We start from the raw sequence: 18,748 nt of genomic DNA, 5'->3' as shown, positions 1-18,748 counted from the left end.
TTAGGAATTAGGAGGCAAAACACTTGGAGGATTTGGGCATTTATCCTTTGTTTCAAGTATTAGCTTTTGTGTTTTTGTGGTTCAGTCAATTACTGTGAGTTTGCATTCTTATTAGAAAATCAAACTGAAAGAATAACAGATTTATTCAAACTCAGGGACAAAACTCTAGATTAATACAAATTAGACCACTAACCTTCAATAAAAGATTCACCAGTTAGCATTCACTGAAATTACTGTGGTGGTACTTTAACAGTAATCCCCTGAGATTTATTTTTTTATGAGAAAAGACTCTCTTTGGGTGCTATCTTCTAGTAGTATGTGTTTGCAAGACTAAGAGTTGGGTTTTTTTAAAATTGCTTTTACAAACTCAGTGAATCGAGTTACAAGAAAGTGATTCTAAAAATAATCTCAAGGTGATCCACTTTCAAAATAAGACCATACTCACGTAGCTTAGAGGTCATGGCATCAGAATCCTGATATTGAAGATTGCTGTAATATAAAGCTTCAGGTGGTTAAGACCTATTCATGCACATGGTATTTGAGGAGGAGATTTGTTAGTCTTACGAGCAAAGACTTAGTAACTTGGCAGAGCAGAAAAAATTAATATGGTGGGTTAGTCACAAACCACTTCTTTCTTTTACAATAAGTTAATAGAAGGAAGGTAATCAAATTACTATTTAATGTGGCACTCCTTTTTGAGTTTATTATTATTACTGTTTTAGCTTTTTATGGCCCATGTACAAATAAATACCTACTTTACTTATGACCTAGTATTTAGTAAATACTGAGGTTTAGTCATTAGGATATTTTTATTAACGCAGTAGTATCTTTAGTTCTATAGTACAATTACAGCCTACTGTTATTTTTGAAGAAATATTCCTGTAGGCATATGCTTATGTATTCTTAGCATTTCTTTTTCTTATGAAAAGCTTTGGCTTTGATGTGCTTAATAAATTTCCTCTGAGTCATAATGATAGTTGCCAAACCATTGTTTTTGTACTTTTTGGACTTGATTCTAGTTCTACGGTCGTTTCCTCCTAGGGGGTTAAAGTCCATGAGCTTTTATTAAGATAAATGTCAGAGATTTCAAGTGGATTTGCATAAAAGAAGCCTTCAGTCTCTGGTAGAATAAGTTATGTGTAATGTTCAGTTTTAAAGTAACAGTGACTACAGGAAATGTTAGAAATAAAAGTTGTTGACCTTTTCTGCACAGTGGAATTTCTGTCTTTGGCTGCTCTTTTTCCTTTCTATTAAATATAGAATACTCTAGCATCTCTAAGCTAAGCAGTGAACTGAACATCCTTACTGGTCATCTGCTGTTTAAGAAAAAATAAAAAAGTTTCTCCCTCCCAAACAATTAATGCTCTGTCTTGTTCTAGAAATGACATCAAGGCAAAAGATGGTGATCATTGATATGCTTTCTAAAAATAAGTTCTTCCCTTTGGCAATGTTTAAGAGGTCTTTGCAACAGCTTCAAAATCAGTAACTTACTCATATCTATCCAAGCCAAGTGGATATCCTAGGCAGTCATTGTGACTTGGTGTCTTACATGGAGTAATTACTAATTTATATTAAAATGAACTAGTGTCAGCCAGTAAGTCATGATTTATTTCAAGTTAAAAAATCATTTGCTACCATAGTTTACATATTGCTGTAGCTGACAGTGGGTTTGGGGTTTATAGTAAGCTGCATTTTTTTTTTTCCTTTTTACTGTTAAACAATATTGTTTTATCAACATTTGGAGGGAAAATTAGTATGTCTCATGTATGTCTTGCAGCATTATTTTAGAAACCTAAATACTTGAAGGTGCCTTCAAAATTTTAATTGTCAAACAAAAGTCTGTTCAGAGTTTATAATGCTCTTACGGATTTAATGGGTTCAACTATTCCTCTTTAAGATGGGGTCTGTAGGACTGGAGTTCAGCAAGGCGTTCAAGTATGTACTCAAGCCCATCCCTCTCCAGTGAAGTATTTGAGGGCAAGCAGATGCTTTAGTGCTTGTTAGACTGCTGAGTCGATGCCTCAGATTCCAGGCATCTCTTGTCTATGATGTGTTTTTCTGAACTTACTTTCAATTCCTAAGAAGACTTTTTCAAATACTGTTGTTTTCTGCAAACGTACTGCAACTTTCTGCAGGAAATTAGTTAAGAAATGGAAAAAATATTTCCCTAATTATGGTTTAGAGCTATTCATTCAGGAGCAGTTATATAACACGAATTTTCAGTGTTGGTATTATAAACAGGTTATATGAAATTATGTGGGAACAAGTACTCAAGGATTTAGTGTTTTGCAGGCCAACTTCTCTTCGCTTTGACTCGTTGGAACATAGGACTGGAAAACAAAACCTTTATACTTAATATAACACAGCCATCTGATGGCTGTGTTATACAAATCTAATAAATTTATCAAGTTCCATTTAAAAGCAACTAGGCATTAAGCTGCTCACCAAGTTTGAAGTGTCACCCATGTGGCATAAAGCTGTCATTTCCGTTATCTGTACATACTGACTCACTTGTGCTGCATATACTCCTTTTACTTCAGGCAGTTCTGACTGAATCAGGAAACCAAATTTGTGATTTTTGTGAATATGTCATATAGCTTTCACACCTGCTAGCACAAGGGGATATGTAGAGTGGCTTTCAGGCAGATGCTTCATGGCACTGAAGTGCTGATTCAGCAGCATTTCGTAATTACAAATTATTTCAGTATTATTTTCAGAAGCTCAATGTATGAGACATTTAGAGTTTTCTTCAAATTGCTCTCCTTTAATCTCATTCTCCATACCTGTCAAATTGTACAATGCAAAAAGGTGGTAAGCACCCAGAAACTCTAATTACTGAATTGTTATGTGTTTCTCTGTAAAATCTGAAAAATGGAAGCTGCCATTTGGCTGAAATGGGTTGTGCTAAAGCAGTCTCAGTGCTTTTGGTCAGTTTACATGCATGCTCTCCTTTAACTCCTGCTGACAGTAAGTGGAGTAAGCTTCCATATTCTGGAATGTAACTTGTCATGTTTAATGTCTGAACTACTCAAGTATGAATCATGACTGAGAAGCCTAAAAAAATTTAAACAAACCAGGGGAAAATAGAAGATAGGACAAAATGAGAAATACCATAGGTACTCAGATATTTATCAGCAGAAATTTAAAAATTAGAGGTAGAGGGCATACAGTCTAAAATTGAGAACCAAAAATGAAAGGAGGGCAGTGAAGTAAAGGAAGAGTTCCCAGCGTGTGAGATGAAGGACATCCATTTGTTTTAGAGATGGAAGGGGAAAATGCAGAGAACAAAGGGCTGCAAGGACAAAATGTGAAGAGCTTTCAAAACCTAGTATATAAACATCATGCAAAAAGTGCCGAGTCAATTAAGGGAATCCAGGAGGGTCACCTGGTAAAAGTGGTGGGGAGCAGCTGGTTTGAGGTGCCACATGAGGGGAGAGTTCTGGGAGGCTGTACTGGGTGAAGTAACAGTGTTCCAGCCAGAAGTGGGAAACTGAGGCAATACCGAACAAAAGTAAGTCGCCAGTCTCAAAGAAGCCTCATTGTACTGCTTTTAAATATACTCAGGTCTTGCACGTAGACTTGTTGCCAAAACCAAATTATGATCCAAAAAGAGGAAGGGTTGAAGAAGATTTGGCTGACTACCGGTTGTAACAGTTTGCAAGTTTGAGTCACAAAGGAAAATATACTGCTGTAGTAGGGACAGAAAGAGGTAGTAAGGAGAAGATTCAGGATGAAAAGTGCGTTCAGGTTTTCCTGCTACGGCAAATATAAGTCTTGCATGAGGACATATTAGGGAGATCGTACAAGATGCAGCTCTAGGCAGAAGATCAGAATAAAAGAGGTGATATAGAGGAGAGATGATGGGACACACTGTAAACAGAGTTAAATGTCAGGTGAAGATTGGTTGGCAAACAGCTGTAGGTGACTAGGTGATCAAACTTGCACTTACTGGCTCTCAGGGCCTTTCTGTTTACATTGGCACTGAAGAGTTTCACAGCACATTACTCAATTTCAGAACATGTACTGTTTATATAATACCTAAAATATATATAAAATGACTATGTATAATTGTGCGTATATTTTTATAAAATATATAAACCATAAATTATTACATATATTATTTTAAAAAGTGGAGATTTATCTCCTCTAACCTGATGAGGGTATTTAATCCAGAAATAGGCAAAATGCATATAAACAGTAACTACTTTTTGTTTTCTAGGGACTGTTGTTTAAAGTTGTTTTCACTTGTGCCACTGTGGCTTGCTGGGACCATGCAGCAGTTTCAGAATTTTACTAATGTTTTTCTTGCTTTTCTAAGTCACTTTTCTCAGAAGAGTGAAGTGAGTGAATCACCAGCTGGCTGTTTAAATCCACAGCAAATTAGAGTATGGGGGGGGGGGGGGGGGGAGAGAAAAAGTATTTATTAGCTTGAACTCAGCACTGTGTGAATGCATGCTTTTAAGAGCTGTTTAAAGGTTCCCAACATTTGAGTAAAATCCAGTCTGTGTTCTTATAATCATTCTGTTGGTCTCTTCTGTCTGTTAATTTTGGACATCATTAAACACACATCATACAAAAAAGTAAAATCTTCTGGGCTCACTGCTTTGCTATTAATGTCACATGTTCTCTTTACTCTTTTTTGTCACCTCACTTTAAAGTAAATCACATGCTTCTCAGTTTCAGCAGCGATGCTAGAAATAGAAGAAACACAGGAATATCCTGCACCTTTTTTTGGTGAGTTGTCATAGAAATCAGAACTAAAGTATCTTCATAAAGTGGCCTGAAGACACTTGCACCATCTCTGACTCTGTAATCTGTGCTTTGTAGGTAGGAATGAAGTCTCCGTGCCTATTTATTAAATTAGCACACGCTATGAATGCTAAACTATTAACATAGAAAGTGGGTGGGAAGTGGAAGAAAGCCCTACAGGAACATTAGCGAACTGAAAACTGCTATTGTTGGCCGCCTTCACAGCTGAGCACAAATGTGCCTTTTGTTTTCTTAAAGCCCTGGGGCAGAATTTGAAAATCAACAGGTGTGGGTTTTATTCATTATTTTACAATGCATCTTGGATTAATATACTTTGCTTTTCCTTGATATTCAGAAGCCTGGTTGAATACAAGTGTGTATGCGAACATAGCCGCAGAAATAACTGGAGGCATACTCTGTGCCCTGATTTCTGGTCTGTTGATGCTTTTGACCAATGGCCTAATAAAAGAATTGGCTCTGCTATTGTTGTTACATACTCTTGTCCATTATGGACCCTGGTATCCATGGAAAAGATGTCTTCATAACAATGAACACCTGGTGTGTGCTTCTGTTCAGGAAACATTAGGAGGGGTGGATCAGATGAGACTCTCACTGTTCGTAATTGTTTATTGTAAGAATGTCCCACTTTCTTAGCTATAAGTACTAGGAAGAGAGGAATAAGTAAAAACTGTGTTTTCAAGTATTTCCCCAGGAGCAGGTAGTGAATGCTAGAGCATTCATTTTGAAAAAGTGCTTTTGGGAATTCAAGGACTGTATTTCTTAGCATTTACCTTCTTTAAGAGTAGTGGAGGGGGTAAGTGAGGTTTATCTGTGAGCATTTCTGTAGCATGAACTCAATAATGGAAAATTCAAAGGGCTGCATGATGTACTATTATATGAATAAATGTGATTCTTGTTTTATCTTACAGGCTGAAAATGACTGGGTTGCAAATTGCTAATGGTCTATAAATTATTTTTCATAAGAACCAGCTCAGTCAAGGGCTTAGTAATATTGTTGGTCCCCACTAATGACTTCAATTTACAGAAATTATCAGTTCTGAGAAATAGAACTGGACTGTGTCCAGAACCTTAATACTTTCTCAGAGAAAGTTTTAAAAATGTGTTTGATGCAGTTAGATTGTGTATAAACAGCATTCCTCTTACACAATATACCCTTAAACCACAAATATTTACATTCCATGATACCTAGAATACTTCATTGTGCTTTGTATAGTTGCCAGAGTAGTTGACAAAATCTGGGGCGGGGGGGAGTTTTATTGCTCTGTGTGTCTCCCCCACTGAGTTACAAAGAATTGGTTTGCATAACTGCCAGGAAAAAATGTGTAGAAAGAATATGGCTGCTGTTTCAGGTCACCCAGGCATCACATTTGACATTTTGGTAGTACTGAAAAGTAAGCTTTCTTTGATGCTTCCCCCTGGCCCCCCCAAAATATTTTGCAGCTGTGTGGTTTTTTTGGCGTAGAATTTCCACACATGGAAGGGTTTATCGTAAGCTTAACATGTCAATTTTACATACTTTTACTACACACAGCACATTTATTTCTCAGGGAAGAGCTTGATTAACTTCATCTGTGCCACAGCATTGTAGCAATGCCATCCATAGACTGGTTCCAGCCAGTCCTTTTTATTCCTCAAAAGTGAGAGGGGAAGGTTTGTTTGGACAACCTGTGTTCCCTTGAGGAAGTGTGGTCTGCCTACTGCTCCGTGTATGGCCAGGCTCTGGGAGGAGGGCAGTATTGCTGCAAGTCTGCTTTTTCTTGTGCGTGTACATGGCCTTGGCACTTAACGGTGTCAGTGCAGCCTGTGAACTGGCCCCAGAACTTCTACTTTGGGAAGATACATTCTTTTGACTGATTTGATGAAAAATAAGAATGCAGGGAGCTGGTGCAAAGCAGGAGAGGTCCTGGTATGAAAGTGTGTAGCAGCTCTAGATGTGCTCGCGGTCCAGGGTGGGAGACCTTCAGAGCTGTGTCCTGTGCGTGGCTTGGAACGTATGTGAATGACTGTGCACTGCGCACGTTGGTAGGGAGAGGCTCAGCCCACTTACTTGCCTCCCTTCCTCACATAGGTTAAAACAAATTCGGTGCTCCTATGATAGAGGAGCACAAAGGAAAGGTATGTTCCTCAGTGAAACATTCACAGACCTGCTAAGCTGTTTTCAGTTCTAAACCCTTGATCTTACAAATGTCCTCTATGTGGTGAATAAGGGTCAGATCTGGCACAGGGTGTAGGCAGACCTCAGGTGCCTTACCACCTGCATTGTGCCCATGAAAATTCCCATTCAGCAGCTACCTGCCTAAATATCACCAGGTGTTAGGTATGTCTTTGCACAGTCCAGAAAGTGCTAAAAGGTTGGATGATGAGGCCCTACCTGGCAATTGAACTGCCTAGAAATTACGTGGAGCAGGGCTTAAGTTTCTAGCAAAGGGCTTCATCTTCCTAAGCAGGCTCAAAGCTCTCTGAAGCTTGGCTCGCTATCAGTTCAAAGACCTTTAACACCTTTTGGCTCAGGGAATAGTCACTTGATGTCTCTTGTTAAGATAAAATAGCTTATTCTGGTGAGATTTTAGGTACCCAGAGGTTATGTTCTGTGACAATAAAGTTTTAAATTCTAATAGAAACAAAAAATCATGAAGAGAGAGATTTTAATGCATCACAAAGTTTCTTTTTAACAGGAGCTTTTTTTTTCTGTGAAGGAGAGTGAGCAAAAGAAAATCTCTTTTCACTCAAAATAATACTAATACCAGAAAGAAAGTACAGCTGTGTCCTAGTGCAACCTGTTGTCAGAATTTCTGCAGTCGTCTTCCAGTTTCCATGGGAGAATGTAACAGGGCCAAGGTGGTCTGAGGTAGGCTTTAAGGTATGCTGCAGTGCAATCTTTAGAGCTCCTTGTTTTCTCTTCATTTAGCTGTCTGAAGGAAAACATGGAGAAAACTGCTAAGTGTTGAACTGTATTGCACAGAGTAGAAAGCAGCTTGTAGAGACTATCCTCTGAAAGATTAAGCACGCTGTGTGAGAAAGCTTACATCATCTCACACTGAATAATAATATATCCAGTCAATACTGGGGATAAAAAGAAATGTACAGACAATGAGAAGGGCCTGAAAGATAGAAAAGTTAGCACTGGGGAGATGCACTTACATTGTTCACTGTGGACTGTAAGCTCTAATAATAAAATAACAAAACCCCCACAAAAGTTAGTACAGATTATCATTAGAAAGAGGCTTTGCTTTGGAGAAGTTTGAATTTTAGGTACCTATGTTGATAGGTGGTGAGCGGTAGACATTGCTGCCACGAAGATAAGCTCAATTTGGGTGGTCATGCAGTATCAGTATGACACTGTAGTAGAAGAGATTTATGCCAAAGACATTAATTATATCCCTCTTTAATGATAAAATATATTATGACTTAATCCAAGAAACAGGTATAGTCTATGTATGTACGTTTTTGTAAGAAAGTAAATTTTGATACCACTTAATTTGTTACTTTATTTGTCTGCCTAAAACAAACTATACAGACAGTCTGATTTTCTGATGCAGATGTCATTAAGTTGTAATGTGAGGTTTTGGTCTATTAGTGTATTGTCACATGAATTAGGATTAGTTCAAGTCTTTACATTCATACAGTCTGTCAGTGCCCCAAATTTTACACATCCATATTCTGTTTGTTTCAGGTTTCACAGAGTTTCATTTGTTATTGTTAAGGCTGAATTTTTCATGGTTCAGTGCATTAGAGCTTTTTTTCTTTTTTCTTTTTCTTGGCAGTGTGTCATATTAAAGTTATTTGTAGCTGGCTGCAAGGTTTTTTTCCATTAATAAAAACGTATTATTCTCATTGCTACCTTCTTTCTGATTGTATCAGTGTTTCACAGGCAGTGATCTTTTTCCAATCTTGATAACTAGCTGCTGTTGTGATAGATGCCATTGTTCACAAATGGAGACTTGCTTTCATAAAATAATCTAGAATTTATAGACTATTCCTTCTTCTACATTTGCTTTGCTGCTTTTTCAGCTGCTGCTTTATATTTTTCATTTCATTTTCTTACAGTTTCTTATGTAGATAGTGTAGGACACCTTTTTGTAATCAAGTATAGGTAATTAAATGAGAGCAAAGGAAGCAAGTATATAAATGTACTTGCGTGTTCCCTTTTTATATGTTTGGCATTAAAGCTTGGCTTCCTCTTACTGATAATCATTTTTCTGTTTTTGTACTGACAGGTGAACACAGTTTCAGCTGATGAATTATATACTGTCAAAAATTAGAGGAATTAACTTTTTGTTTTTAGTAAGTGACCTACTGTTGAATTTATTTTTTCTAGAGCTTTAACTCTGATACTGTTGTAGCATAAACAATTTATGCTAGATGGTATCACAGACTTTCTCAGCATTAGTGAGATTTTGCTGCCTGCTAGGTAATTTCTCTGGCAGTACTCTTCATGGCAGGACACTTCTTTCCTAATCAACTCTTGGTGCAGCGGCACACCTTCTTTACGCTTCAGATGTTTGGGAGCTGAGTGCTTGAAGTATTTCGGTTTGACCTGCCCTTTGACATTCACCTTCAGATCACCAGTAATTGAAACCTGGCTGAAAACAGCATAACACAAATAGATGTTTATGTACAGCGCTTGCAGTTGGATGTACTTGTAAATAAGCTGAGTGGAGGAAGGAAGGAACACAGTATTTCCTGAAACATGTAGAAGAAGCATGCAGACTTTAAAGGTGAATTGTCTTCTTGGGTACCCCACAAGGTTAAATTTGCATTTGGTTCCCCCCAAAAAAACTTACTGCAGATTTACTCGGAAGGTTTCTGACACTCCTCTAACAATGCCAAGGATTACTTTATTTCTTTGGAAGTGCAGCTGTCATCTTCTGGACCTTGATGTCCACTTAAATCCCTGATTCAAGGCGTATTTAATGCTCTTTCTGCTGCCTCATGGCACAATGTGCATGGTGTGAGGTATCTCCATTCACTTAGCATTTTCTTTTATAACAGGTATAACAATTACTCTGACACAAGCAACTGAATGAGGTAAATGCGGGGAGCTCATTATTATAATTTATGTGACACCAGACACCACCTAATTGGCACAAGACAATATACTAGTTAAGTTTGGGGTGAAAGTCTAGGAATACTACAATGTAATCAATAATAATAATAATGATGATGATGTAACCTTTGTATATTGTAGTGCATCCATCTGCAATACGCTGCATCAGCAGCGTATCTGAGTAAGATGTTTTTATTGTGATTTACAAAAATACCAGGCATGCTTTTTTTAATCAGTACAGTTACTGTTCTTAAGTTGTGCAGTAACAATTTAGCCTATCTTCATACCTGAAAATGTTCAGCTCTAGTATTTGTTATTTGAGCACACTATTATGTCTAAATGAGAGCTGAATATTAACCCAATCTCAGCATGGTGTGCTACTTATCCTTTTACTAGAACGTGATCATTTCCTGAATTATCCTCTTGTTTTGAGGCAGAGTCTGAAGCAGTCTCCACAGGCACAGCTACCTCTGACTGAATACTGAGGGCATATGACACACGGGGCACGTCCTTGCTTTGACACGTAAGCTGTGAAAGTATGCGTAACGATTGTATTCATTGGGTGCTTTTAATTGACAGGCCTTACACTGTGAAGGTTTGTCTCTAAGAAATTGTATTAATTTATTAATTTGAGAGGGAAATGTATTTTTTTTCAGAGAAATGTACTGTCTGAAGCAGCAGAGTTAGCAATGTGAAGTTCAGTATGCAAGAAGAATTTATGTAGTTGAATAAATGAAGTATGTTCAATTACAATGGCTGTTGTTTCAAAGTATTTCAGTACATGAACATGTGCAGATACCCTTTATTTTTTTATGCAGTTGATGCTAGCATCTCAGTGACATCAGTGGGTGCCAAGGGCTACCAGAATCTTGCAGGTTTAGACTGGATAAGTTGTTTCCAGTTAAATCAAAGAACTCCATCTAGTTTATGCTCTGTCATTGAGAGTTTATTTCACCTAGTAAATTGTGAAGTCATGTTTACTTGTCTGTCTTTTTTAATCTTGTTTAATTTACTGACTGTCCACGGAAGCAGGAGGAACATTTGTGTCATGTTTGTCACGCATTGTATGGGTTAGTACTCCAGATTGCCTTATCCAGGTGGTATGTGCCTGCTCTGTGGGTTTAGAGCATTCTCAGGTGTGGTGTGATAACAGTTAAATGACCAATGAAAATGTTTAGTGTATGTGAGAAATTAATCATATACGGTGTCAGTTCAGAAGCTGTGCTACAGCAATCAATAGCAAAGAACCTTCTAGTGTTTAGATTCAAAGTCAGAGATGAAGTGCTTTATTATATCTGTGTTATTCCTGAAAAGTCAACATAGGATGTATTTAGCAATTCATAGAAGACTCTCAGACACCTTCTAGGTTTCTAGCTATGCTGGCTAATCCTGTAAATATAGATTGAGGTAGGTACAGAATAGCCTTTTAAAGTAGTGCTGGTAGTATACCAGAGATAGACATCATATGCCAAATGTCCCTTGATTTTTATCACACCCCCGCACCCCCCACAAGACACGGATCATATTTCCATCTTTCTTCTAAACCAAGCTTAGTTTAGTTTGCGTTTCAGCTTGTCTCCCTGTGTGCTGTGTATGATATGGCAGTTGGTCAATCCATGATTAAGTTATGGCCAAAGCTGACAGGCATTAAGATGCTGTAACTGCATGTGTCTGTGCTTGTGTTTCAAACTTGCTGCAACTGAATTTAATAATCTTAACATAAAGCTTCAGTGGAAGAGTTAAAGTTTATAAAAGAACTTTAGGCTTATCTTGCAGATTTTTTAAAAATTATTTTTTATATTTTGAACTTCTGAAATTTAAATTATTTTTTTTTTTAAATTGACAATAAAGTAAACACAGAAGAGGGCTAAACTGACAAATTTTCTCATGCAAGTGGCATAGGCTTTGAGGTCTCCTGGAGAATTATGATGGTTCAGTTGGCAAGTGGTGACTAGCTCAAGAACTATACCTCTGGGCAGAAGACTGCATACTTCTTAAAGGAGTATAAAAATAATCTGAACTGTTAACATAAGTAGAATTGATTCAGTTGTTCTTATTGTTAAAGTTGACTGAAAATATTGGGAAGTACAAATTATAGAAAAAGTGTTGAAGTTTCCTTTCCTGTTTTTTTTTCCCTCCAGATTTAAAAAGTGTTTTACAAACTTGGAAGTGCTAACTATTTTAAAGATGGAGTTTGCTTTTTATACTTTATTTTAAATCTGCTGTTATAGTTGTTTTAAAAATACATATGAACTACCTGGACACTTTGCAGTAAGGATTGAGCTTTTTAATTTTCTTCTAACATATGATGCTAAATTATTGACTCTAAGAGTTGTCATCCATAGCAACTTTTTCTAAACTTGTTCATTTCTTAGTATTTTCAGAACTAACCTTACCATGCAATTATTGTGACACGTGATAATTTTAAGGGTTAAATCACCATATTTCAATTGTAGCATATTTTTTACATTCTGAACAGTTGTGTTTTCCAGAGTTAATATTTTTGGAAATTTGTGATGCTTATTGTGATTGTGTCATAGTAAATATTGTAATTTAATGTTCACATACTTTATTTTTAAAAGTACAGTTATTGCAGAGAGAGCAAGCTGAGTTATGCTGTACAATTCTGGGGGCTTCAGAAAGTCTTGGAAACTTTTAGCAAAGAATACTGTATTAAAAAATTACGTCTTAATTCGTGTGATTTGAATGAAAACTGCTAGCTTGTTAGGTATTTAATTTGTGTATTTTTTAAATATGGAAAAAAAATATGAGAATAGCATCCCTAACAGAGGGGGAAATGTACAGAAGAGCTCCTTTCTAATTAATTGATATTTAAACATGCTTAAACTGCATGTTATTTGCCTTCAAAAGATCTTACTATGGCTTAATTATTTCAGACGTATTGCAGGATAGTGCTTATTTTTCTAATATTTTTTTTTTGTCAACATACTAAGTTAGATTTGCAGTGTAGAAACCAAACACTTCGATTTCTCTGAGCAAGTATATTTGCTATATGTTTCTGTATTTATTTTTTTAATTATTCTGCCTGTAGAGGCTGACATTTTGCATTGTGACTTTTTTCCCCCTTTATTATAGAGGGAATTGCTAGACCAGCAGAACGCTGTGTGTTTGCCTTAATCTCTACAACTGAATTAGTGCCTACTTTATCATTATTTGATTTTGTAAATCTCTTTTACTTTCAGAGAGTATAAAAGTAAATAATGTGCCTTTATATTTAGTTTTACATCATATATTTCTCTATCAATGTCCTCGTATTTCCTTTTTTTATTATTATAGCATTTAAGTGTTACTGACAGTTGTGTCCAGGATATTTTGGTGTTTCCTTAACATTCATACCAATACAATTTCGGCCGTCTTTTTCTTCTTGCAGTCAGTGGTTCTCTGATTTACATTCCCTCTCAATTAATGAAAAGGCCCTATGCAAATGCTGCTTATGTTTTCTGCAAAAAATGATGTCTCTGAGCAATTCAATTATGGTACTGCTTGGATTTGCCTTTTTTTTTTTTTTTTTTTTGGTGTGTTTCTTTACATGTCAGGTCTGTGTTGGGAAGTCACCAGCCAGATTGTGTGTGAAGCCTGGTACTCTTGTTCCTCTTGGAACAGGGCTTTGGCATGCCTCTCCTAGTATCCCTTCTGCTGGCATTGCAGGGTAGTGCTCATGTCACAAATACAGATTTACTTGGTTTTAATGCATGAAATTTGGTGGATAATGACAGCGTGTCCTCCCTCCCCTATGTCTTGAAGTTGTCCTAATTTAAAATTTGTTGCAGTAGTTGAACAAAATTTTACAGGACTTTTTGCATTCAAATTCATTTGCTATTTGTTAATGACCTCTCTGTTGACATTATTAATTGTGCTTACTGAAGTCTTTACTGCTTATGCCTAAGTTGGATGGATGAAGTGAATTACCAAAATAATAGTGCTCATTGAGGACAATTACTTGATATTAAGTTGTCAAGATCTGTCACAAGAGCTGGAGACTTAGTATATCTCTGCTACTACGATTTGATATGATTTAATGGTTTGCTTTCCAAATCTATGTAAAATAGGTCAGTCTGTCTTGTTTCACCCAGATTGGTGTGATGTTAGCTTCAAGAAGCTGGTTCTGAATGTTTCAGACCCAGAGTTGTATGCCAAGTGTCTCTGTGCTGTAACAGTACGTGCTACACCTGAGACATCTTCCGTAGGAGAAGGTTAGGATTTTCCTGCCCAGCTTGCCCCATTATCCCCATGCACTTTTATACACGGTGGTCAAGAGTCATCTTCTTGAGCGTGTTAAATAAGCTTTTACATTTTCTGACTTCCATGCACACTGTGCTCTTCAGGCTTTATGGCACTTTTTAGAGGTCAGCTTGGTTACTGTTATTTAACTTCAGAGTTCCAGGCTTATGCTTTGCTAGAGTATGACGCTTGCGGTCTATATGTATAAACCTTTGGTATCCTGCCAGAGTTTTTAAGAACATTTTAATTAAGTGCAGCAGGAGGGTAGTAGGATTTGAATTGTTTGGTAACAGTTTACTTAAAAAAAACACCCAAAACCAAACGCCTCCACAACCCACCCCCCAAAACAACCAACCACCCCTCCCAAACCCGAGCTTCCACAGTTCATCAATAAATTAATCTTTGATATATTCCTTGAGCCATCATTGCTTTTATAAGCACTGAAGTATCCCAAAGGATTGGAATTGTTACTCTTTGTCATTTTATTCATATTATTGTCACACTTAGGAGGTTGTGTGTGCAATCAGGAGCCGACTGTTCAGTGCATTGTGCAGACAGGCTGCCGAAGCTGACTGGCTGGTAGTGAACACAGTCAGTGGCAGGAGAAACAGCACTCAAGATGCAGTTCAATCTTTAATAGTAATGGCTACTGGAACAAGCAGGATATAGAAGTAATTTTGTGACTTGAGCTGCCAACCTGGTGGGAAGATGCCTAGGTTGTGGTCATCGCTCCCACCACAGTTCATGTTTTACGCAGGGGCTGTTGATGCTTTCCACGTGAAGCAATCCTCACAGCAGGGAAGCCATGTCTTCCTGGACCAACCTGAGCACCTGGGATCACCACCGCCTGCCCTTACACACCCACTGCTCCCATCTGCACCTACTGCTCTCACCTCACTCATTCAGAGGGTCTCTCTGTCCTGTTTAAGGAGCCACATGTAGAGCACCTCCACAGTGGGCAGGCTGAAGCCAGAGCTATCTTCAGGAAAGTAAAGTTGTGGTTTCATTAGACAGAATTTCTTGGCAGCAGCAGAGGCAGCTGGCCATCCTTGCTGTCGCACTGTGCCACCCCGTCTCCCTTATGCTGCACCCACTTCGAGGGTGACTGTGGTCATCTATGTTTAGTTTAAATCTCTAAAAGGAGTAGCACCCAATGCTTGATTGGAAAGAGTAGAGCTGGAAGTGCATTTTCCACAGAGCCTGGTCACTGCCTGTTGATAAAATGTGACTGCACATCTTCCTGTTGCCCTTTGGCTTATTTAGGAAGGAGAAGCTTCTGGATTGTGGTCAGCTTGAACAGGGAACATTAGGACTTCTCACAGAAGAGAAGGATGAAAGGGAGTGCTGAGCCAATCCGTGGAGTTGAGCACCAAAGAGGAAGGGGTTTACAGTTTGTTTTTTCTTCAACCCTATTCTGACTCTTGTCCAGTAGACTCTGATGTCAAACTGGTATCAGAGGGACTATGATTTAGTGATGTGGAAAGATAACCTAATTAAACTGATGGTATTACGAGAGAGAACAGATACCATTATAGATCTGTAAGAGTTACATTACAAAACCAGGTAACTTCTTCATTCTTGCTGTGGTATTTTGATGCCTAATACTCTTCTGTAGATTAAACTTTTTGTATTCTGTAAATGCTGGTTATTCAACTCAAAACTTACTGTGCGGACTGCTGTTTTTATGGGCTGGCAGGACAGTTAAGAATTCCCCCTTTCAGTTGTTAGGAGTGTTCTCAAACATAATGTGGTTAATTAAGATTGCAGAGATAGCACAACCCTAATTACTTGTGTGACGTTTGAAGTTTGAGTCCCTAAGAGGGATTGGTTATTATAATATCCTTGGATATCAAATTGGAGCTAGTTAAAATAATAGCAAAAGAGCTTCATCTCCAAGAACATTTTACAGTTTATTTCTCTTCTAATCTTGAAAAATTATCTTTAGCTAATATTATAAAATTGAATCTGTGCTGCTTTTCTGCCTCTTGACAAAAGCTTAGTGTTCTTAGCAGCCATAGAAATTATGCTGCAGAAAACGAGGATAAATGCACTAGAAGACTGTTGGAATTACAGGATTACAGTAGGCAGAAGCTGGCTGTTTTTATTATCTCCAAATTACATATTTTATTGCCTGAATTACCTCTCTGTGTGTGTGTCTGTGGGATACTGCCTGACACTGGACATTTTAGCATACCTGAAGATCTTCAGGTATTTCCAGTATAAATAGTTTATGCACCCCTCAACACTCTCATATGTATTCTATAAAATAAGTACTATATTACTTAACGTTAACCACAATGCAGCAGAAGTAGTACTATAAATGGTAGTATTTGGAGCAAATATTATTAAAGTGTGCTATGTAAATAAAACAGCTTAAGTAAAATGGAGCTTGACACAGGTAGTAGTATTTTATCTCCAGACGTGCCATTAGGGCTCAGTGGTGTAGAAGTTCAGACCTACAGCCTGCTGCTCTACCTGAAGGTTAAAAAAAATCAAATGGTCAGGAGAGGAGGAGCCAACAGATGGTACACCTGGATCTGCATGTTCAGGGTATCCTCAGGTAAACGAATAATCAGTCTAAGAAGGAGATTAGCCCGGCTGGGAAAATAATAACTGCTGGTCATTAGTTATTGGAAGTTCCTGTAGCATCATATTGCGGCGGGAGCGCGTGGTGGCAGGAGGGCTGGCACTCTGTCGGTGTGGCTGTCACGTGTCAAACTGTGTGCCCGGTGCACTAGGTATCATTAAAGCAGTTATCAGGTAGGATTTAAGGCAATGCTAGAGGTTCTGGTTGTCCATATTTTGATTAATGTTGTAACATGGTTTATTGCCTGATAATTACAGGTCATGGCATGAATATTTCCTGTTCACCCCAATAAATCGGCAGCTTGATTTTTCTAATGGAACTGCCTGTGGTAGTCCATCAAAGAAGTGGTTGGATGCAGTAGCCTAATTCAATATTATAAATAGTTTGAATCTAAAATCTTAATGGATCTAAATAAAGGAGGTATTTTTTAAAGATCACATCAGATGATGTATTATTTTGCTTCTGTAAAGCAAATACAGTGAACTGTGTTAATTTTCATACTAAAAGCAACTGTTCTACTTTCCTTTGTTGCAGATCACCAGAAACTGGAAAGAGAAGCTAGAATCTGTCGCCTCTTGAAGCATCCCAATATTGGTAGGAATATTTAAGTGCTTTATACAGTAGATATCAGTTTAGAAAACTGAGGGGGAAATACCAAATAACAAATACAAATACCAGCTCAGAGAAGTCAACTGGAAATATCTCCCTGCAAGACTAGTTCTAATGTGGTGCTCCTTTCTAATTCTACTCTGGGGTGTAATATCCCAATAGATCACATAAAGCAATATGTACTGTTCTCATCTTCTTTGAGCTATTGCTCTGCCATCAATGAGCTATCTATGCCAGGTGTTTGGGGTTTTTTTGAGCAGTGTGTGGGAGGAGTTATTTCCAGTACTGCTCATGACTTTTTGAGACCTGCAGGATTTCATCTAACAGCATATGTTGCAAAATGACACAGACTAATGACGATAGTGTTCTTTTTACTGACGTGCTTATTTTATCCTGGTTTATTTTGTGTTTGAGAGTCTTTTCTTCTGTAGAGAAGATAGGTAGATGCAGAAAGATCTACTCCTTTTATTTCCAGAACTGTGTGTTTTCTACTCAACCGTTCATGGAAAGCAAAAAAAAAGATACTTGGGGGGGTGGGGGGGGGGTGTGTGTCCGTTTTCTTGCTTTAGAAACAGTAGAAACAGATAAGTACCTTGATCTTTAAGAAGTTGTATCTGGGTTTTTCAGACACTGAATTATATGCCAAGGGTTGGTCTCATAAGTGTATTTGCTGTACCCAAGACTTCTGCGGAAGGGTGGGATTTTCCTGTCCTTCTTGTTCCTCTACCCCCATGTAGTTAATTTTTCTCCTTTTCATTTTTAACTGACAAATATTGGTCTTTGTGACATTTTTAGACTAATATAATTGTTTCACGCCTGGGAAAGAACCAGCTCCTTCCTTTTAATAATAATCATAAATTGAAAACAAATGTACCACAGTTCAAAATGAAATGTCAAATCTCTGAAAAAGCTCTCGTATGCAGTCTCAAAAGCTTAGAGGTTTCACATGCAAATTTGGTTAAGGAGTAGTGTTATGTGCATTATTTTATCCGAGCCAAAATTTTTGCATTGTAAAGTGATGCAAGACACACTTGTTGCAGGGAGGAGGTGCAGCTCTTACACAGTTACAGAGAGCAGTGGTTACACATATGGTGCTGGTCTGACTCTAGAGTCATTTACCTGTGCCTTGCTGTAACTAGAGTATATTTGTGAGTTTGAACAAGCCAGGGAAGATGAATAAAAAACAATAATAAACTGATGAAGAGCTGAAGTGCACAGAAGAACTCAGTTGAAACAAATGCCTAGATTGATTTCATGCGATTGCATGTCTTCAGTTTGTTTAGTAGCTTGGACCAATATTAGCATGTAGTCCAGATCCTCTGTGGCAGGCCAGCTATTCCATATACAATGTTTGTATTTGTGAACATATGACTTGAAATGCGAACAGATGACAGCTTTGGTGACAGGCAGGTAGGGTTCTGTAAGTCAGCACAAGTTCCATGCATCATTACCTGCACCAAGGTGCACAACTCAGTCAAAGGATTATAGACAAA

At 37.7% G+C, this 18,748-nt stretch overlaps 1 protein-coding gene across 29 annotated transcripts in view; it reads left to right on the top strand.

The window, feature by feature from the left end:
• The window catches only part of CAMK2D (calcium/calmodulin dependent protein kinase II delta), a 167,530-nt gene that overhangs the window by 46,096 nt on the left and 102,686 nt on the right, over positions 1 to 18,748 (top strand). For all 29 annotated transcript variants that reach the window (XM_049815514.1, XM_049815512.1, XM_049815511.1 and 26 more), the window contains one exon: positions 17,181 to 17,240. In XM_049815514.1, the coding sequence (XP_049671471.1) occupies positions 17,181 to 17,240 (60 nt within the window). The remainder of the gene's footprint in view (positions 1 to 17,180; positions 17,241 to 18,748) is intronic.

The sequence above is a fragment of the Accipiter gentilis genome, chromosome 12 (assembly GCF_929443795.1).
Source record: "Accipiter gentilis chromosome 12, bAccGen1.1, whole genome shotgun sequence".
NCBI lineage: Eukaryota > Metazoa > Chordata > Aves > Accipitriformes > Accipitridae > Astur > Astur gentilis.
Note: the sequence above shows the minus strand (reverse complement) of the source record. Positions and strands in the feature narration are given on the sequence as shown.